This window comes from Triticum dicoccoides, chromosome 5A (genome assembly GCF_002162155.2).
Source record: "Triticum dicoccoides isolate Atlit2015 ecotype Zavitan chromosome 5A, WEW_v2.0, whole genome shotgun sequence".
Lineage (NCBI taxonomy): Eukaryota > Viridiplantae > Streptophyta > Magnoliopsida > Poales > Poaceae > Triticum > Triticum dicoccoides.
Window position 1 is genome coordinate 659,728,741 of NC_041388.1, and position 21,244 is coordinate 659,749,984.

The window sequence follows — 21,244 nt, forward strand, 5'->3', positions numbered from 1 at the left end:
GCTTGGATCGGTCGGATCGGGAAGATGTACGACTACTTCCTCTACGTTGTGTTAACGCTTCCATTGTCGATCTACAAGGGTACGTAGATCACACTCTCCCCCCTCGTTGCTATGCATCACCATGATCTTGCGTGTGCGTAGGAATTTTTTTGAAATTACTACGTTCCCCAACACCTTTATGCTTTCCAAGAATTCTATATCATTTCCCATCAACAGTATGTCATCCACATACAATATGAGAAATGCTACAGAGCTCCCACTCACTTTCTTGTAAATGCAGGCTTCTCCATAAGTCTGCGTAAACCCAAACGCTTTGATCATCTCATCAAAATAAATGTTCCAACTCCGAGATGCTTGCACCAGCCCATAGATCGAGCGTTGGAGCTTGCACACCTTGTCAGCATTCTTAGGATCGACAAAACCTTCCGGCTGCATCATATACAATTCTTCCTTAAGTAAACCATTAAGGAATGCCGTTTTGACGTCCATTTTCCATATCTCATAATCATAGAATGCGGCAATTGCTAACATGATTCGGACGGAATTCAGCTTCGCTACAGGTGAGAAAGTCTCATCGTAGTCAACCCCTTGAACTTGTCGATAACCCTTAGCGACAAGCCAAGCTTTATAGATGGTTACATTACCATCTGCGTGTGTCTTCTTCTTAAAGATCCATTTATTTTCTATGGCTCGCCGATCATCAGGCAAGTCAGTCAAAGTCCATACTTCATTTTCATACATGGATCCTATCTCGGATTTCATGGCTTCCAGCCATTTGTCGGAATCCGGGCCTGCCATAGCTTCTTCATAGTTCAAAGGTTCACCATTGTCTAACAACATGATTTCCAGGACAGGGTTGTCGTACCACTCTGGTGCGGAACGTGTCCTTGTGGACCTACGAAGTTCAGTAGTAACTTGATCTGAAGTTTCATGATCATCATCATTAACTTCCTCTCTTGTCGGTGCAGGCACCTCAGGAACATTTTCTTGAGCTGCGCCACTTACCGGTTCAAGAGGTAATACTTCATCGAGTTCTACTTTCCTCCCACTTACTTCTTTCGAGAGAAACTCTTTCTCTAGAAAGGATACATTCTTGGCAACAAAGATCTTGCCTTCGGATCTGAGGTAGAAGGTATACCCAATAGTTTCTTTACGGTATCCTACAAAGACGCATTTTTCCGATTTGGGTTCGAGCTTTTCAGGTTGAAGTTTCTTGACATAAGCATCGCATCCCCAAACTTTTAGAAACGACAACTTAGGTTTCTTCCCAAACCATAATTCATATGGTGTCGTCTCAACGGATTTCGACGGAGCCCTATTTAAAGTGAATGTGGTAGTCTCTAAAGCATAGCCCCAAAATGATAGCGGTAGATCGGTAAGAGACATCATAGATCGCACCATATCCAATAGAGTGCGATTATGATGTTCGGACACACCATTACGCTGAGGTGTTCCAGGCGGCGTGAGTTGTGAAACTATTCCACATTTCCTTAAGTGCGTGCCAAATTAGTGACTCAAGTATTCTCCCCCACGATCTGATCGCAAGAACTTGATTTTTCTGTCACGTTGATTCTCAACCTCACTTTGAAATTCCTTGAACTTTTCAAAGGTCTCAGACTTGTGTTTCATTAAGTAGACATACCCATATCCACTTAAGTCATCAGTGAGGGTGAGAACATAATGATAGACACCACGAGCCTCAAAACTCATTGGACCGCACACATCAGTATGTATGCTTTCCAATAAGTTGGTTGCTCGCTCCATTGTTCCTGAGAATGGAGTCTTGGTCATTTTACCCATGAGGCATGGTTCGCACGTGTCAAATGATTCGTAATCAAGAGACTCCAAAAGTCCATCTGCATGGAGCTTCTTCATGCGTTTGACACCTATGTGACCAAGGTGGCAGTGCCACAAGTATGTGGGACTATCATTATCAACCTTACATCTTTTGGTATTCACACTATTAATATGTGTAACATTATGCTCGAGATTCATTAAGAATAAACCATTCACCAGCGGAGCATGACCATAAAACATATCTCTCATATAAATAGAACAACCATTATTCTCGGATTTAAATGAGTAGCCATCTCGAATTAAACGAGATCCTGATACAATGTTCATGCTCAAAGCTGGCACTAAATAACAATTATTGAGGTTTAAAACTAATCTCGTAGGTAAATGTAGAGGTAGCGTGCCGACGGCGATCACATCGACCTTGGAACCATTCCTGACGCGCATCGTCACCTCGTCCTTCGCCAGTCTCCGCCTATTCCGCAGCTCCTGCTTTGAGTTACAAATGTGAGCAACCGCACCGGTATCAAATACCCAGGAGCTACTACGAGTACTGGTAAGGTACACATCAATTACATGTATATCACATATACCTTTAGCATTGCCGGCCTTCTTGTCTGCTAAATATTTGGGGAAGTTCCGCTTCCAGTGACCACTTCCCTTGCAATAAAAACACTCAGTCTCGGGCTTGCGTCCATTCTTTGGCTTCTTCCCGGCAGCTTGTTTACCGGGCGCGGCAACCCCCTTGCCGTCCTTCTTGAAGTTCTTCTTACCCTTGCCTTTCTTAAACTTAGTGGTTTTATTCACCATCAACACTTGATGTTCCTTTTTGATTTCCACCTCCGCTGATTTCAGCATTGAATATACCTCAGGACTGGTCTTTTCCATCCCCTGCATATTGAAGTTCATCACAAAGCTCTTGTAGCTCGGTGGAAGCGACTGAAGGATTCTGTCAATGACCGCGTCATCCGGGAGATTAACTCCCAGCTGAGTCAAGCGGTTATGCAACCCAGACATTTTGAGTATGTGCTCACTGACAGAACTGTTTTCCTCCATCTTACAACTGAAAAACTTGTCGGAGACTTCATATCTCTCGACCCGGGCATGAGCTTGGAAAACCATTTTCAGCTCTTCGAACATCTCATATGCTCCGTGTCGCTCAAAACGCTTTTGGAGCCCCGGTTCTAAGCTGTAAAGCATGCCGCACTGAACGAGGGAGTAATCATCAGCACGTGACTGCCAAGCGTTCATAACGTCTTGGTTCTCTGGGATGGGTGCGTCACCTAGCGGTGCTTCTAGGACATAATCTTTCTTGGCGGCTATGAGGATGATCCTCAGGTTCCGGACCCAGTCTGTATAGTTGCTGCCATCATCTTTTAGCTTGGTTTTCTCTAGGAACGCGTTGAAGTTGAGGACAACCTGGGCCATTTGATCTACAAGACATATTGTAAAGATTTTAGACTAAGTTCAAGATAATTAACTTCATCTAATCAAAATATTCAATGAACTCCCACTCAGATAGACATCCCTCTAGTCATCTAAGTGAAACATGATCCGAGTCAACTAGGCCGTGTCCGATCATCACGTGAGACGGACTAGTTAACATCGGTGAACATCTTCATGTTGATCGTATCTTCTATACGACTCATGCTCGACCTTTCGGTCTTCCGTGTTCTGAGGCCATGTCTGTACATGCTAGGCTCGTCAAGTCAACCTAAGTGTATTGCGTGTGTAAATCTGGCTTACACCCGTTGTATTCGAATGTTAGAATCTATCACACCCGATCATCACGTGGTGCTTCGAAACAACGAACCTTCGCAACGGTGCACAGTTAGGGGGAACACTTTCTTGAAATTATTACGAGGGATCATCTTATTTAAGCTATCGTCGTTCTAAGCAAATAAGATGTAAAACATGATAAACATCACATGCAATCAAATAGTGACATGATATGGTCAATATCATTTGCTCCTTTTGATCTCCATCTTCGGGGCTCCATGATCATTGTTGTCACCGGCATGACACCATGATCTCCATCATCGTGTCTTCTTGAAGTTGTCTCGTCATCTATTACTTCTACTACTATGGCTAACGCTTTAGCAATAAAGTAAAGTAATTACATGCCGTTTATGTTGACACGTAGGTCATAAATAAATTAAGACAACTCATATGGCTCCTGCCGGTTGTCATACTCATCGACAGCAAGTCGTGATTCCTATTACAAGAACATGATCAATCTCATACATCTCATATATCATTCATCATATCCTTTTGGCCATATCACATCACACGACACATGCTGCAAAAACAAGTTAGACGTCCTCTAATTGTTGTTGCAAATTTTTACGTGGCTGCTATAGGTTTCTAGCAAGAACGTTTCTTACCTACGCCAAAACCACAACGTGATATGCCAATTTCTATTTACCCTTCATAAGGACCCTTTTCATCGAATCCGATCCGACTAAAGTGGGAGAGACAGACACCCTCTAGCCACCTTATGCAACTAGTGCATGTCAGTCGGTGGAACCAGTCTCACGCAAGGTTGTCAGAATCGCGATTCTGTTATACAATTCTACGACTTTACGATCCAACTTAACCCCTATGATTCTACGATTTTAGTTCATAGAATCTATGTTTCTACGATCCTAATAGTGAAGATTCTACGATTTGCGATCTTACCATCGGAGCTCCGATCCGATTCGAAATCGCGATTCTGACAACCTTGTCTCACGTAAGCGTACGTGTAAGGTCCGTCCGGACATCTTCATCCCACGATGCCGCCGAATCAAGATAAGACTAGTAACGGCAAGTAAATTGACAATATCGACGCCCACAACTGCTTTGTGTTCTACTCGTGCATAGAAACTACGCATAGACCTAGCTCATGATGCCACTGTTGGGTAACGTAGCAGAATTTTAAAATTTTCTACGCATCACCAAGATCAATCTATGGAGTCATCTAGCAACGAGGGAGAAGGGAGTGCATCTACATACCCTTGTAGATCGCGGGTGGAAGCGTTCAAGAGAACGGGGTTGATGGAGTCGTACTCGTCGTGATCCAAATCACCGATGACCTAGCGCCGAACGGGCGGCACCTCCGCGTTCAACACACGTACGGTTGGGAAGACGTCTCCTCCAACTTGATCCAGCAAGGGGGAAGGAGAGGTTGATGGAGATCCAGCAGCACGACGGCGTGGTGGTGGAAGCAACGGTGATCTCAGGGAGAGGGAGAGGTGTCACAGGAGGGAGAGGGAGGCGCCAGGGGCTAGGGTGCGTCTACCCTCCCCCCCCCCACTATATATAGGACCCCTAGGGGGGCGCCGGCCCTAGGAGATACAATCTCCAAGGGAGGCGGCGGCCAAGGGGGGTGGAGTGCCCCCCAAGCCAAGTGGGGCGCCCCACACCTAGGGTTTCCAACCCTAGGCGCAGGGGGAGGCCCATGGGGGGCGCACCAGCCCATTAGGGGCTGGTTACCCTCCCACTTCAGCCCATGGGGCCCTCAGGGATAGGTGGCCCCACCCGGTGGACCCCCGGGACCCTTCCGGTGGTCCCGGTAAAATATCGATTACCCCCGAAACTTTCCCGATGGCCGAAACTTGACTTCCTATATATAAATCTTCACCTCCGGACCATTCTGGAACTCCTCGTGACGTCCGGGATCTCATCCGGGACTCCGAACAACTTTCGGGTTACCGTATACTAATATCTCAACAACCCTAGCGTCACCGAACCTTAAGTGTGTAGACCCTACGGGTTCGGGAGACACGCAGACATGACCAAGACGACTCTCCGGTCAATAACCAACAGCAGGATCTGGATACCCATGTTGGCTCCCACATGCTCCTCGATGATCTCATCGGATGAACCACGATGTCGAGGATTCAATCAATCCCGTATACAATTCCCTTTGTCAATCTGTATGTTACTTGCCCGAGACTCGATCGTCGGTATCCCAATACCTCGTTCAATCTCGTTACCGGCAAGTCACTTTACTCATACCGTAATGCTTGATCCCGTGATCAACCACTTGGTCACATTGAGCTCATTACGATGATGCATTACCGAGTGGGCCCAAGAGATACCTCTCCGTCATACAGAGTGACAAATCCCAGTCTCGATTCGTGCCAACCCAACAGACACTTTCGGAGATACCTGTAGTGCACCTTTATAGTCACCCAGTTACGTTGTGACGTTTGGTACACCCAAAGCACTCCTACGGTATCCGGGAGTTGCACAATCTCATGGTCTAAGGAAATGATACTTGACATTTGGAAAAGCTCTAGCAAACGAACTACATGATCTTTAAGCTATGCTTAGGATTGGGTCTTGTCCATCACATCATTCTCCTAATGATGTGATCCCGTTATCAATGACATCCAATGTCCATAGTCAGGAAACCATGACTATCTTTTGATCAACGAGCTAGTCAACTAGAGGCTCACTAGGGACGTGTTGTGGTCTATGTATTCACACATGTATTACGATTTCCGGATAACACAATTATAGCATGAACAATAGACAATTATCATGAACAAGGAAATATAATAATAACCATTTTATTATTGCCTCTAGGGCATATTTCCAACACCAATCACTCATTGATGCTCATGGCTAAAGAGGTAATAAAAGTATGAATCCCCTAAACTGTCTCTTCTCACCTAAAACAATCCTAGTCAGAAGTTGGAGGATGCGTGTTATGATGGTGTGGACGATGCTGAGGATGCCTCATTGACCTTCAGAAAAACTATTCGTGGAGAGGCTCTTGCTCATTTTTGCTATCTCTTGAAGTCACTTGAGACCATATCAACTTCTACGTGAGCGGATCTTAGACGCGGGAATCACTTGAGACCATATCAACTTCTAAGTGAGAATGACTTGAGTTTGTATGTACCCGAAGATCACCCACTGTGAAGATCTGCCCTTGGTGATGCTTGTAAATGCAAGCCATGATGTAATAGGTTGGTTGTGCTTGGTGGGATGCTTGGTGGGCGCCAGAACTGGGATTTTGGATCCTATAACCTTTTGGTTCGAATCCTCCATCAACGTGGATGTAGGATTGCGCCAACTATCCAAACCATGTGAAAAATCATTGGGTTAACAATTTTTTTTGCCTACTCTACCCTATTCCCTTACTTTCATTCAAGGTGGTATATTTTCCGATGCTTACTCACTATAATTGCTTGATTGTTTAAGGATCAACTAGCCTCTTCGTGCTTAAAATTGCTAAACTTTAAAAGTGGTAGAAGTTTGTATTATTTCTATTCACCCCCTCTAAACCATCCCCTCCCCCCCCCAAAGGTGTGTGTGTGTGTGCATCTACATTGTAATTGATGTTTCTTAGAAATAGATAATATGCTTGATCGTTATGCACAAGTTGTTGAGACGGGCCATTGTGGTGTTTGTGAGTAATTTTTGACAAACCAACTCCGTTCGAAAGTTCAGACAAAAATTAAATCTAACCCTTTTGCTTAATGTGAGCTCCTCCCGCACTAAAGTTGGCAATGTCCGAGCCACATACTTGGAGTTGGAATTCTTTATTGCGTTTTTTGTGAGAGGACAAAATTCTCACTCGTTATTTTCAAATAAAGATACGATAAATCACCAAGAATCATTAGAGGTACTATCTTGTCTGGTTAAGACGTTCATGATGATAACTCACACGGGAGTCTTGCATATTATAGGATCTCAAACAATAGGATCCTAACCAGAGACTGTCAAGATTACCTTATAAAAGGAAGATCTCAAATAAGTGATAATTTGTCAAATAGTGAATTTAGGGGTAGAGTGGAGATACATGCATTAATGATCCGTACGGGGTTGGCTTGTCAGCGTACCAAATTATCAGTTATTAATTATCCAACTTTCTGACCGCCCTACCATGCCTCTCTGGGTCAAGTCCGAATCGCTTAGTTTGTTGTCATTTTAATTGCTGACATTAAGTCTTTAATGGTCAGCAGGAAGTTTGTTCCCCAAAAAATTCATAGGTCTCTAAATAAAGTTGTTGATTGTCTGGCAAAGTATAGTTGCTGTGAGCGAGTCATGGCTGTATGACTTGACAAAGAACCCCATGTATTAACCATCTTTTGTTTCTAAATTATAACTCTGTCATCTTGAAATAAACTACTCCCTCTGTAAAGAAATATAAGAGTGTTTAGATAGCTAATACTCCCTCTGTAAATTAATATAAGAGTGTTTAGATCACTAAAATAGTGATCTAAATGCTCTTATATTAGTTTACTATTGATCTCGAAAAAAAAAGCAGCTAAATTGACAGTATGCAGTAAAAAGCAGTCACGATCATCAGCTTGTTGCACAGCCGTTGGATCCTCTTGGTCAGCCGATCTGGACGGCGGAGGACACCGCTCGCCGCTCGCCATTCGAAGCGGCCTGGCCGCGAGCCCCGCAACCCAATCCGTCCGCCATGGCTCTGTCGGTGCACGCCGCCGCCGTCGCCGTCGCCGCCCCGCGTCTCCTCCCCCCTACCCCGCTCCACCGCTCTGCTCCCGGTACGGCGCCTCCTCCCCTCCCCCTCCTCCGCGCCTTCGCCTCCCTCCGCTCCGGCCCCAGCTCCTCCCGGTGGACGCGGCGGGCGAGCGTGCGGGTGCGCGCGGGTGCCGGCGGCGGAGGCGGGCGGAGGAGGGAGTCCCCGTACGAGGTGCTCGGCGTGGCGCCGTCCGCCGCGCCCGCGGAGATCAAGCGCGCGTACCGGCGGCTCGCGCTCAAGTATCACCCGGACGTCAACAAGGAGGTGCGGTGCCCCCCTCCTCTTCACATCCAAGCAGCAGGATTCAGCGATGGAACTAGCTTCAGTACTGTTTCCTAATGGAGATTTTGCTGACAAGCTCCTGGTTCAATGTAGGCGAATGCTCAGGAGAAGTTTCTGAGGATCAAGCACGCCTACAACACGCTGATGAACTCGGAGAGCCGATCCAAGTACGCGAGCAGCAGCAGCAGCCCTGATTCTTGGTGGTCTCCCGGGAGCAGCAAGCCAGCTGACGCAGAAGAGGATTTCTATGGGTTTGGTACTGAAATCTCCTCTCTTCTCTTCTGCTCTAGCAAACTAGTACTATATTATTCTGGGGCTAGGAATTTTATGCTGGTCCGTGAACTGAAATGGGCCTCTGACCAGTGGTTGATCATTGATGCGGTGGTACGCTCTGCTAGTGTTGGTGCCATTTCATTGCAGTTTTCTGCTACGGAACTGCCTGTGGATCCAATTCCTATTGCAGTTTTTAATCTGCCGGTAGATAAGATGGTTATGCAGATATAACAAATTTGATTGATCCGTAAAAAAATGCGCATTTTGTTGACGCCACTTGGTTTCTGGTTTTGCAGGGGATTTCCTTAAAGACCTGCAAACAGAATTTCAGAACTGGGAGGCTGGCCTGAACTCAGAGCAGAAACCTAAAAGCTTGTGGGAAGAACTGTCAGTAAGTCATCTTTACAGCTTTGCTGCACATTGGAAAATTTACTTTTGGAAAAGGATGGCAAATGTCGACTTGCTAGAAGTACACTTATAATGTTGCAGCTGGTAACTATGGCCTATGATGTAGCCCATGCAAATTATACTTATTTCTGCTCGTGCAGGCTATTGGCGAGGAGTTTGTGGAGTTCCTGGAGAACGAACTGAACATCGACGGCTCGGGCACCGAGGAAGACGATGGGAACGATCCGTACACGCAGTTTGGAGGGAAAGGCGGAAATGCTCAGGGTGACAAGAAGGGAACAAGCAGCTCCGACGATGGCGTGTCGGACATAGAGTCCGTCCTTGAGCAGCTGAAGAAGGAGCTCGGGCTCAGCTGAACTGTTGCCTGTTGACAACACACAACGATGGCAACTGCAGCCACCGTGATTGGTACCAGCCCGATGTTCATATGGAGGTCCCCTGTTCTCCCGGATCGGTGGCGGTAATGGTAGGTACTACTAGATGCTGTACTTTAGCTGGTATAGCTTTCCGGTGGGACGACGGATCGAGCGTTTTGCAGAATGTTTTTGTTCCTCGTTCGTAGGGCTGCAGTTTGTTCTGGAAAGAGAAGAGAAGGCGTGTGCTTCCTTCTAGTAGTACAGTTTTACTTGAATTTTGGGGTGAAAGGAACTGAAAGCCCGGTAACTGCAGTAGGTGGCATTCCTGCGGCTCGATTTCGACGGAATCATGGATGAAGGGACATAATCACACCGAAAGAAGCAGCGGTTCCATTTTTCTTTTTGACCGGGTCAGCGGTTCCATTTCGTTTGTGAGAGAATGTACCCTCCGTCCGTCCGAAAATACTTGTCCTAGAAATGAATAAAATGAATGTATCTATAACTAAAATAAGTTTAGATACAATCATTCCAATGACAAGTATTTCCGAACGGAGGGAGGGAGTGGTATGTCTGAAGAAAAATGGCGTGCCCAATTACGGGGTGACTGAACTGAAGGAAAGAGGGAAGGATTTTGTTTCTATTTTTGTTGACGAACGAACCGGCCCAATTAGGGGGGACTTGCGGCGGCCCGGTCGGCCGAACCAACCAACCAAGCCAACGCGAGAAGAGAGAGAGAGATTAACCTTAACCCTAGCCTAGCCCCTGGACCCCATCGGAACCGAACCGCTCCTCCCCTGGCTGGTTTTCTTCTCCCCCCGTCCCGCATCTCGCCCCACCCCGGATTTCTTCCGCCGATTCCCCGGCGGCCGGCCGATTCCCCGACAGACCACAGAGAGAAAAATAAACCCGGTGAGTTTTTCTCCTCTCTTCTCCCCCCTCCCCATTTGCCTCTCCCTCGGTTGGTTCGCCTGGTTTAATTCCTCGCCGTCTGCCCGGGGATCAGCTCGTCCGGAACCTAGTTTTCGGGGATTAATTCCTCACTGACTGACGATGGCTGATGCAGGGAGGGAGGCAGCGGATGGCGACCCCGGAGGCGGAGGCTGCTGCGGCGGCGGCGGACGCGGTGGCGCTGGCGGTTGCGAGGGACGAGGCGGCGGAGGAGGACGACGACGAGGCGGCCGCGGCGGCGGCGGGGGAAGGAGGGCTGGAGGTGGTGGTGCCGATCGGGGCGCAGAAGCACGACCCGGCGTGGAAGCACTGCCTCATGGTGCGCCTGGCCGGCCGGGACCGCCTAAAGTGCGTCTACTGCGGCAAGCACTTCCTCGGCGGCGGCATCCACCGCTTCAAGGAGCACCTCGCGCGCCGCCCGGGGAACGCCTGCTGCTGCCCCGACGTCCCCGCCGACGTCGAGGCCCTCATGCACCGCAGCCTCGACGAGGTCGCCGCCAAGAAGCTGCGCAAGCGCGCCCTCGCCGCCGCCATGGCCGCCGTCGCCTCCGCCGACCCCGCCGCCTTGCCCGCGGCCTCCTCGCCTTCCCCCTCCCCCTCCGCCTCCAACGGCGACCTGGCCAGCCCCATCCACGTCCTCCCACTCAACCAGGCCCCCCGCGCCGCCGAGGAGGCCCCTCCCATGGGGACGGGGTCGGGGTGGACCGGCGGCGGCGCCACCAAGAGGAGGAAGAAGGCGCTGGCCGTGAGGCGTGCTCCTGCTTCTGTCCCGCAGGCCCAGCAGCACCCTCTCCAGCCTTCTACTCCTGCTCCCCAGACGCAGCCTCCTCACCAGACGATCATGGCGCTTGATGCGACAGCAACAGCACTGCCGCTGTCGAGGCATGTCGATCCGGCTGCGGGCTCGGACAGGGACCAGGTTTGCATGGCTGTTGGGAGGTTCTTGTATGACGCCGGTGTGCCACTGGAGGCGGTGAATTCCGTGCATTTCCAGCCGATGGTCGACGCTATTTCCTCCATGGGAGGGAAGCCTGAGGTGTTCTCATACCATGACTTCCGCGGCTGCGTCCTGAAGAAGTCGCTGGATGAAGTGTCGGCTCAGTTAGAGTACTACAAGGGGTCATGGACTCGCACGGGGTGCTCAGTGTTGTCCGATGAGTGGACGACTGACAAGGGCAGGACCTTGATGACCTTTTCGGTGTATTGCCCTGAAGGCACCATGTTTCTGAAATCGGTTGACGCAACAGATATCGTCACATCATCAGACGCGCTGTTTGAGCTACTGAAGAGCGTTGTTGAGGAGGTTGGAGAGAAAAATGTCGTCCAAGTGATCACAAACAACTCTGAGATTCATGCAGCCGCAGGTAAAAGGCTAGGTGAAACATTTCCTACACTGTTCTGGTCTCCATGCACTTTCCGGTGCATCGATGGTATGCTTCAAGATTTCAGCAAGGAGACAGCAGTTAGTGAGATCATAAGCAACGCAAAGACCATCACTGGATTTTTGTACAGCAGTGCTCTTGCATTGAGTTTGATGAAGAAGCATCTGCAGGGGAAGGATCTGCTAGATCCTGCAGAGACCCGTGCTGCCATGAACTTCGTGACGCTGAAAAACATGTACAGTGTGAAGGAGGATTTGCAAGCCATGATCAGTTCAGATGAATGGGTACACTGCCTGCTGCCAAAGATACCCGGAGGGATAGAAGTGAGCAATATTGTTAGCAATTCGCAATTTTGGTCTTCATGTGCCTTGGTTGTTCGTGCCACCGAACCACTTGTGCATCTTCTTAAGCTGGTAGGTAGCAACAAGAGGCCTGCTATGGGGTATGTTTATGCTGGATTATACAAAGCCAAAGCAGCAATCAAGAAAGAGCTAGTGAAGAAGAGCGACTATATGCCTTACTGGAACATTATTGACCAGAGATGGGACAGGCACATGCAACGACCGCTTCATTCAGCTGGTTTCTTCCTAAATCCACTGTTTTTTGATGGAATTGGAGATAACATATCGAATGAGGTTTTCTCAGGAATGCTAGACTGTGTAGAAAGGCTGGTGTCTGATGTCAAAATCCAAGATAAAATTCAGAAGGAGCTTAACATGTATCGGAGCGAGGCAGCTGGGGATTTTCGTAGGCAAATGGCTATCCGAGCCCGGCGTACTTTACCTCCTGGTTAGTACTATACAGAATTACAGATTGTATTGAACTCACTTTTACTTGATTGACTAAATTATAGCATTGTTGTAAGCATGAGGTTTCTGAACCAACCTTCCACGCTCCATCTGTTAAAGCATCAAGTTTGTTTGATGATACTTTGATCTTGACATGTTATATTATCTTGCAGCTGAGTGGTGGTATATGTATGGCGGAGCTTGCCCGAATTTAACACGTTTGGCAGTACGTATCCTCAGTCAGACCTCCAGCGCTAAAGGGTGTGATCGGACACACATTCCTTTCGAACAACTCCATGACCAAAGAATGAATATTTTTGAACGTCAACGAATGCATCATCTCACCTTTGTTCAATGCAACCTGCGGCTACAATACAGGTAACCAAATCCCCGTTACATAGAATGTTTTAATCGATGATGTGTTATTCTGAAAAAAAATTAGCAAAGCATGGATGCAACAAGTGATTTGATTTATACAACTGTTCATAGGCAACAATACAAGGCGAAGGCATTTGATCCAATCTCGGTAGACTACATAGACATAGTTGATGACTGGGTGGTGGATAGATCCGCACTGTTCTCGGGACCAGCAGAGCAGCCAAACTGGATGGAGATTAGTCAACCATTAAACTGGACCTCATCGGCAGGACCGGGCGATGAATTCGAGTCCTTCATTGAAGGTACATACCCTCCTTGCGTCCCGTTTGTCCGTGGGTAATGTTGAGGGTTAAACATGAAAATTTTGTTTGCAGGAGTCGATGATGAGATGATCCAAGGCGCTTCCCGAGGAATCCAAGCCGATGATGACGACAAAGATGATTCCAATGATGTAGAGAAAACCCTGCCTGTGGGTGAACAAGTTGGCTCTAACTTGGATAAACCTGTAAACTAATGGAAGTAGAAGAGAACTGCTCGTGGTATATTTCCATGTAGCAGTTATATGGAAGGAAAAAAAAGTTTTCGAGTAGCAAAAGGATATAGGTGTTTCTTGTGTGATTTAAAATTTAATGCATATTTCGATGCTTGTGATATATTCGATGGAAAAAAGGAAGTTTTATGCAAGCAGCATACAAGGGATATAGATGCTTCTTGTTCTGTGGTTTAGACTTTAATGCATCTTTCAGTGCTTGAGATAGTTTCGTGTCTTTGTGATTGAGGTATTTAGAGATTGGATGTTTTTTCTGTCTTTGTCCGGTCATGGATATACTAAAACCAGAGCTTCTCCTAATATGCTGCAAGTATGCAGCCGCTTTGTTTTAGTTCTTTTATCTTTTCTGCACGACATAATCAACATCAGATTTTTTTTTTATCTGAAGGGCCTCCCATTATCAACAGAAGAAGGTAGTTGGACTGGTAGCTGAGGATATTATAGCAGAACAAAGAACGCTAATCTGGAGCCATTTTTCAAATATGTTGTAACAAGTTGCAGCCATTACATAAATAATTCGGTAAATATTTCCAAATTGTGTAGTTTACAAGTTGCAAACACCAGCGAAAACTATTTGGGTGGTACAGGAGCTACAGAATTACACAGCGGCATGCCACTTGTGAATACTTGTGGTGAAGCTCATGCGAGGCAAAATAATCTCCTTGGACGCCCCGAAAGAAGCCAGATGAGGAGCATGGCAGGGGAAAACGCTACAAGCGCCTGCATTTTGTCCCCTGGGAAGTAGTACATCATAGGCAGGACTACTCATCAGAGAATCACCCACCAATTTCTCGGTTCAAGTAGTCAACAAACATCCTCTTCGCGCTGTCGGCATCTGTTGGTGGGGGTCGCCCGCTCAAGCTGTACTGCCCTGCCAGCTTGATGAACGTGCGTCGGAGGCTCCGTAGCTCGGGCAGGCCAACCGATCTTTGAAGATTAATGTAAAAGTCAGTTAAGGATCTCACCGCGCAATGATAATATCCAACGAATGGTGGTTTCCTTCACTTGATTATCTTATGGCAAAATAATAATATAGAAAGGTGAATCCAATTCTAGATTGAGACCATGCAGACAGAAAACTACTCTACCTCAGAATTTTTAGTCTGCTTGATTGGTGTTTGAAAAGTCATTTGCAAGTTTGAAAAATAACGCATGGCATGTATGATATCATAAGGTTATTCTGAACTAGGAACTTGTGCATGCCTACAGATGCACAAAGACGGATATATGTTATTTGCATCTCCTGCAATAATATACTCCCTCTGTAAACTAATATAAGAGCATTTAGATCACTACTTTATAGTATTGTAAACACTCTTATATTAGTTTACGGAGGGAGTATATAAGTCCTTTTAGAGATTTCAATAAGGACTACATACGGATGTATATAGACATATTTTAGAGTGTAGATTCACACATTTTACTCCGTATGTAGTCCGCATTGGAATCTCTAAAAAGACTTATATTTAGGAACGAAGGGAGTAATTTGCTAAGAGAATATTGCAAACAGTAAAGGATATAGTTGGCAAGTCAGGCCCAAGAGAAATCTTGTTCATGGCAAGCCCAAGACCACCAGACTGTGCCTCCACAATTGCACTGACCACCTCCTGCAAAGTACAGTTCATATCACAGGTTTGCAGCTCCTTCTAAAAACGTTGCTACATTTCCTGGGACTAGATATCATCAGCCAGGAAAACTGCAGTTACCTGTGTTGCTTTGTCCATCTCGTAGAGCGAATTGCCCTCAGTAGTCCGTACCTAAAATATTATCAAGTCAGGATTTGTCTAAATCTACAGGAAATCCACTATGAATGGAAAAGTACTGCAGGTTGGAAATACACAGTATTTGCACAATATTAGGAAGACTTTAATTGTTTTTGCATTTGCATCATGGAGTATTCAGATTTTGATAGAATTTGTTTGAGATATGGTTCATCTGGATTCCAAGCAAAAAAAAAAACTAGCCTAGCCCGGCACCATTCTGCATTTGGAGCAAGCAAAATTTCTTTTAGGCACCGTAGCCTGGGATGGATAGAAAATCAGCTGCATGAAGAGACAAACCAGCTCGCTTTCGTGGGCAAGAATCACACGAACAGCACTTCCGTTACTACTTACTACATACTCCCTCCGTCCCATAATATACTACTAGTGTAAAAAACGTTCTTATATTATGGGACGGAGGGAGTAGTTTAGTGCTTGTCTAGGAAAACATAACTAACCTTCAAAAGATTATTCAGATTAGAGGCAACAGCTAAGCCAACACTAGCACATGAAAGACTGGATAGGCCAGCTTAGCAAGAACCAAATTCACCGATAGTGTAACATGGGAAAAAAACATAGGAACTAAACACATTTCCTTAATATGTTCTTGTATTTGGCTGCAATATATAGTACCACACCAATTCATGCAGGCATTAACAGAGTACCAAATAATTATTGTTTATGTATTGGAAGATCATGCAGTCGTAGTCAGTCAATGATGTATACAAAAATTTGTTTGTTAGAAAAACATTTATACTTACAGACTGAGTAGCTATTGTAGGCTGGAGAACTTTCACATCTCTTGTTTTCGAATCCACTTTCTTAGTCAAATATGATACAGCCTCAGCAATAACAGGGGAAGATTCCACAATTTCCTCTATTGAAAACAGCAAGATCGATCAAATGGGATAATGAGTCAATTAAGGAAGTAAAGAAGTAGAGAGCGAGCACTAGCCAAGTATAGTGAGCATTTCTTGGGTGGTACTAATTCTTGTGTAACCAATATAAAACTGGATATAAAGGATTGTGAAAAGAAGCCTGGAATTCTGTCTGACAATAAACTAATTAACTAAAATAATTACCAATTCAACCAATCACATGAGCATGAGTTTCTATGAGTGTTCGACAATAACAAGCAATAAATATTGTGGGTTCAACCAATAGGGACTATAGAACAATAGAAGGACAGAACATCTACTATGGCGAGTAATGCATAAGGTACTAGACATATGTGATACTAATTACAAAGATTAGATATACGATGAACATATTAGTACTGATTCAGATCACGCATGCTGTGAAAATAAAATAATTAGACAAAATGAGACTACCTCTAGATGGAAACAATTCAAAAAGAGGGGAATCCCAGCGGCTACGACTATCAGGCCTCTCAAATCTCCTTGCCAGATCTTCAAATCTGTGAAAACAGAAGAAATCATGAGAGAGCAATGGCACCTGCTCGGTAAACTGAAGGAGACAAAGAGTCCATTACTTTCCCCATAAACCCGATACAACAGCAAATCCTTCCATAACCTATCAAATATTTCAGTGATTTGAAATAAAAATGCCAACTATATATACATGAATTCGAAATCAGAGCAAACAAAGTAACTGTGCAGCATATATCTCATTCGTAAGAGGTATTACATTTTGCAAACAGGTCAACAAAGCCACAAGAGAAATATCTTACATATTGTTATCATATGAGGGTTCTCCTTTCTCCTGACGCTTGACGTTCCAATCCCTACAATGGTCCACTTCTGTATCACAAAAGAACTGAAACATAAAAGATGAAGTATGATGGAAATCACTTACTATTATATCATTTACAATATTAAATGGTGAAAAAGCGCAGTAAACTGGCCAATAGTTTCTATATGCACTCTCTTCAATAGGATACTTTGTGTAGGACATAATCATGGTTTGCAAATCAGGTAAAAAAATACTTTAAGATCACTTTGGTAATGCATCTTATTTATTAAGGTCTGTCCCTCCAATTTCCCATGCTGTACTCCCTCCGATTCATATTACTTGTCGTTCAAATGGATATATCTAGACATATTTCAATGCTAGATACCGTTTGAGCGACAAGTAATATGGGTCGGAGGGAGAACTCAATTTCTGAACTGACATTTTAATGTCGGCGGCGGTGGGTCTTCACCAAGAACCAGTCATGAATCACATCAATTAGCTCGTGTTAGCTCTATTATTATGTGGCATTTATGATTATCTGGTTGTCTCTTTACTACCTGACTTCTATTGCCATCTAACCAACAACAATACTTAGAGAACACATGATGCCATCTCATCATGATTTCATTGTGCTATGCTCATATTAGTGTAAACCTGTTATGTGTAAAATGAATGTAAGTCAATAAACAGGACATCAAGTGCCTACCACACAATATCTTATTCCCGAAGCACGCGCAAGACACCACAGCTCATATCGGTACCCCTGCATATTATAGGTAAAAATCATCACGCCTCTAACAGAGTACAGCACAAGTTGCAGAATCCACTTCATATTACAGTTTACGTAGTAACTGCTCAAGAAACAACAACAAAAAACTGAGCTATATTGACATTTTTTACTATGTAAAACGATGGACTTGAGCTTGTAATTCCCAAACTTGAGTGGTTCAGAAAACCATAGCACAGGGAGGGGCCCAGATTTTGTCCCCTGATCACACTGTGCCAAGTACAACAATAACATACATAAAAAGATAACCACACGGTGCTGCTTCTATCTTCTATTACTAATTGAGAATGGAGTAGTGATTGCAAGTTGCAGCAATAGAATTAAGGAGACAGTACTGCCATCACCTTAATATTGTTCAAAGAATCCACGATGATTATGCCATCCCGTGACACAGACCTATCAACTTCTGATCTCAAAACTCCTCTTAAGTTTTTCTCCACAACCATATCTAAGAAATAAAAGCACAGAATCAGTTGGCAGAAATAAGTGGATGGTAAAAGAACAATAAAAATGAATTGAATAGTAGCATAGAGAAAACATGAAGACTAAAAACCGACAATACCTTTGTAGCTTTCATTCCGTCCAAGATGGAGCGATGACTCGTCAATGACGCGGACAGTGACGTCAGGCACGGAGGAGCGAAGAGCGGCAGCTAGACAAGCTGCAGCCTCTGACTTGCCGCTGCACGGCTGCCCGCACATCACCACGAGCGCCATGGAAGATGCAGAAACCTTAGGAGACGGATAGAACAAAAGCATCAGGGCATGGTTCCATCTTCAAATACTCCCTCTGTAAACTAATATAAGAGTGTTTAGATAACTATTTTAGTGATCTAAACGCTCTTATATCAGTTTACGGAGGAAGTACAAGCTAAAAGTCGAGAAAATTCCCCTTTGCAAATGTTTAACCCTAAATCACTCTGTGCAGGGATATTGTTGTCTGTGTCAAAACGGCCACTATACATGCCATTTATCGAGGTCGATACAGCATATGAAGTACGAGGAAATTGATGATTTATATAAGGAAGTTTATATCACATAGCTGGTCAGCCCTTGACAAAATATTCGAAGTTAGTCGTTTGGTTTGGCTACCAATAGGGAATGAAAAAGCACTCCTAATTAAAACCCAGCACGGAGATCTCAAATCAGTATCGCTGATCATATATCGGTAACCATATCTCTCTGTACATGGCGAGCTCTCCAGCGAGCAAAGACAGGGTTCCTCGACGAGGTGGTGGCGAGAATTGCCTCCCACTGTAGCGGGGCCGAAATTGGTTAGGGGAATCGATCGCGAGAGCGAGAAGATCGCGCGGCCCGGACGAATCGGAAGGGGGCACACCGTGGGCGGCGGACGGGCATGGAGGAGCCTCGGCCGGAGCTGGGAGGGATGGCCGTTGCTGCCCTGGGGTATACGGGGAGAAGGGGAGATGGGGCTCACCTTCCGTCCGCGCTCCGTTGAAGTAGGTGCCGGCCGGCCCTCGCCTGCTGCTGGTCCGGTGGTGCGTGCGCTAAGCGGCGACACGGCGGGACGGAGCTCTAGGGCACCGCGGCGGTGGACTGGCGTACTGCGAGGGGGGAGATTCCGTTGGGCCGGACTGGAGGAGGAGTTGGGTCCTGGAGAGGAAAGGTCGGGCCGGATTGGAGGAGGAGTTGGGTCCTGGAGAGGAATGAGAAGCCGAAATCACTAATTACTAATTCAGTTTTGCTAAAGCACATCTAGATGTGCCATAAGTATTGCATATCTAAGTCCTATGTCATTGCTTACTAATTAAGGAGTACTCAAACACTCCACTTTCCCAGGTCGCGACAAGTGGCGCACATGCAACGCGTCACTTGTCGTAACCTGCGAGTTTTTCCTTTTTTCCGTTTATTCAAAACGTTTTATCTCTTAAACCGTGCGTCCAAATCTCGAACCCTTTTCATCATTGGATTCTTCACGTCAAGAACTTCAAAACTAGATCCCATGTTGATAGGTTTTGACGAACTTTTTTTCAAAAAAAAACTGAATGAAAAAAACGGACGAAAAAACTGAACCGGGAGCACGGTTTTTTTCCCTTTTCGAAAGAGTCGTGGAAGCAAAACCGTGACTCTCGTGTAAGAAAAAAAAACATAAAACACGTTTTTTTTCGTTTTCGAGAGGCACGGCCGTGACTCTCGCAAAAGCACAACCGTGCCTCTCGCGAAAGCAAAACCGTGACTCTCGCGAAAAAAAAAAACGCGTAGTTTTTTTCCTTTCCGAGAGGCACTGCCGTGACTTTCGCGTAAGCACAACCGTGCCTCTCGCGGAAGCAACTCCGTGACTCCCACAAATGAAAAAAACAAACAGAAAACGTGTTTTGTTTTTCCCTTTCCGAGAGGCACGACCGTGACTCTCGCGAAAGCACAAACGTGCCTCTCGCGAAAGCAAAACCGTGACTCTGGCGAAAGAAAAAAAACAAAAAATACATTTTTTTCATTTCCGAAAGGCACGGCCGTGACTCTCGCTAAAGCACAACCGTGCCTCTCGCGGAAGAAAAACCGTGACTTTCACGAAAAAAACACGTTTTTTCGCGAAAAAAAATTCAAAAATTTTTTTTGATCGAAAAGCTAAGAAAGACCGGGGGAAAACCAAAACGTCGAAAAAACCCAGAAAAAAACTGTTTAAAAAGCCGAAAACGCGTGCGAAAAAATAAAAAAAAAACCGAAGGAAGCATCCAGAGCGCGACACGTGGCGAATGGCTGAGAGCGCGCCAAGTGACGCTGATCGTTGCGAGGCTCCCGAAGGAGCGCTTGTTAACTAGTTGCTCCCATGAGAAGCAGGGTAGCGCTGGTGGAGAACTTCCGAACGGGCCCGAAAGGACGGGCCGGGTTCTGACTTTTGTCAACATCAACAACAACAACAACAACAACAACAACAACAACAACAACAACAACAACAACAAAAATCTCCCTTTCAAATAGTGTCGAACTTTCTTTTACTTGTAGCGGAAATAGTGTCGATTTTTCTACTAGGAATAGATACCAAAGTGCTCAAAAAAAAGATACCAAAGTGTTTTTGCCCTCGCGAGCTCAAATGCACGTGTGATAAACGGTAAAATCAAATGCACGTGTGATAAACATAATAATATCTGATTTGTTTTGCAATAAACATTGCTGATTTGTTTACATTAGTGCAAATTTTGTCAAGAAAAAACATTCTTAATGTTTTACGGCAAAATAAAATAAAACTAACGCCCCAAAATGCTTTAAAATAGTTTCTTTGGAGCATCAATTTTTTTTTCAAGATCATTTAGAAAAAAGATCATGAATTTCCGTACGTATGTCCATGATCTGTCGTTCATTATCTTTATATTTATCTTTACCTACTAATAAAACACGCATTGC

At 45.4% G+C, this 21,244-nt stretch overlaps 3 protein-coding genes across 3 annotated transcripts; 2 read left to right on the forward strand and 1 right to left on the reverse strand.

Annotated features, from left to right (window-relative positions):
- The first annotated feature begins 8,178 nt into the window (after positions 1-8,178).
- On the forward strand, positions 8,179-9,996 carry LOC119303849 (chaperone protein DnaJ-like). Its single transcript, XM_037580998.1, has 4 exons — positions 8,179-8,542; positions 8,654-8,816; positions 9,130-9,224; positions 9,382-9,996. Exons 1-4 carry the CDS (start codon positions 8,216-8,218, stop codon positions 9,595-9,597), a joined length of 801 nt encoding a protein of 266 aa, XP_037436895.1. The 5' UTR covers positions 8,179-8,215; the 3' UTR covers positions 9,598-9,996.
- Positions 9,997-10,381: 385 nt separating this feature from the next.
- LOC119303848 lies at positions 10,382-13,846 on the forward strand. Its single transcript, XM_037580997.1, has 5 exons — positions 10,382-10,506; positions 10,661-12,716; positions 12,889-13,093; positions 13,205-13,395; positions 13,468-13,846. The coding sequence occupies exons 2-5, from the start codon at positions 10,676-10,678 to the stop codon at positions 13,605-13,607; spliced, it is 2,577 nt and encodes an 858-aa protein (XP_037436894.1). The 5' UTR covers positions 10,382-10,506; positions 10,661-10,675; the 3' UTR covers positions 13,608-13,846.
- A 250-nt stretch (positions 13,847-14,096) lies between these two features.
- On the reverse strand, positions 14,097-19,510 carry LOC119303852 (protein KTI12 homolog). The gene is made up of 10 exons (XM_037581000.1): positions 19,320-19,510; positions 18,445-18,613; positions 18,227-18,330; positions 17,802-17,858; positions 17,094-17,179; positions 16,735-16,820; positions 16,165-16,280; positions 15,350-15,400; positions 15,164-15,250; positions 14,097-14,584 (listed from the first exon to the last, which is right to left on the reverse strand). The coding sequence occupies exons 2-10, from the start codon at positions 18,596-18,598 to the stop codon at positions 14,420-14,422; spliced, it is 906 nt and encodes a 301-aa protein (XP_037436897.1). The 5' UTR covers positions 18,599-18,613; positions 19,320-19,510; the 3' UTR covers positions 14,097-14,419.
- Positions 19,511-21,244: the final 1,734 nt, after the last annotated feature.

Bases quoted from the DNA above. Each gene is read 5' to 3' on its own strand.
- LOC119303849 (XM_037580998.1), top strand. From the start codon at position 8,216: ATGGCTCTGTCGGTGCACGCCGCCGCCGTCGCCGTCGCCGCCCCGCGT. The intron at 8,543-8,653 runs GTGCGGTGCCCC...GGTTCAATGTAG, and splicing joins ACCCGGACGTCAACAAGGAG to GCGAATGCTCAGGAGAAGTT. The intron at 8,817-9,129 runs GTACTGAAATCT...CTGGTTTTGCAG, and splicing joins AGAGGATTTCTATGGGTTTG to GGGATTTCCTTAAAGACCTG.
- LOC119303848 (XM_037580997.1), top strand. From the start codon at position 10,676: ATGGCGACCCCGGAGGCGGAGGCTGCTGCGGCGGCGGCGGACGCGGTG. The intron at 12,717-12,888 runs GTTAGTACTATA...ATTATCTTGCAG, and splicing joins CCGGCGTACTTTACCTCCTG to CTGAGTGGTGGTATATGTAT. The intron at 13,396-13,467 runs GTACATACCCTC...TTTTGTTTGCAG, and splicing joins ATTCGAGTCCTTCATTGAAG to GAGTCGATGATGAGATGATC.
- LOC119303852 (XM_037581000.1), bottom strand. From the start codon at position 18,598: ATGGCGCTCGTGGTGATGTGCGGGCAGCCGTGCAGCGGCAAGTCAGAG. The intron at 15,251-15,349 runs GTAACTGCAGTT...TGTACTTTGCAG, and splicing joins AGATGGACAAAGCAACACAG to GAGGTGGTCAGTGCAATTGT. The intron at 14,585-15,163 runs ATATCCTTTACT...ACTGACTTTTAC, and splicing joins TTGGGCCTGACTTGCCAACT to ATTAATCTTCAAAGATCGGT.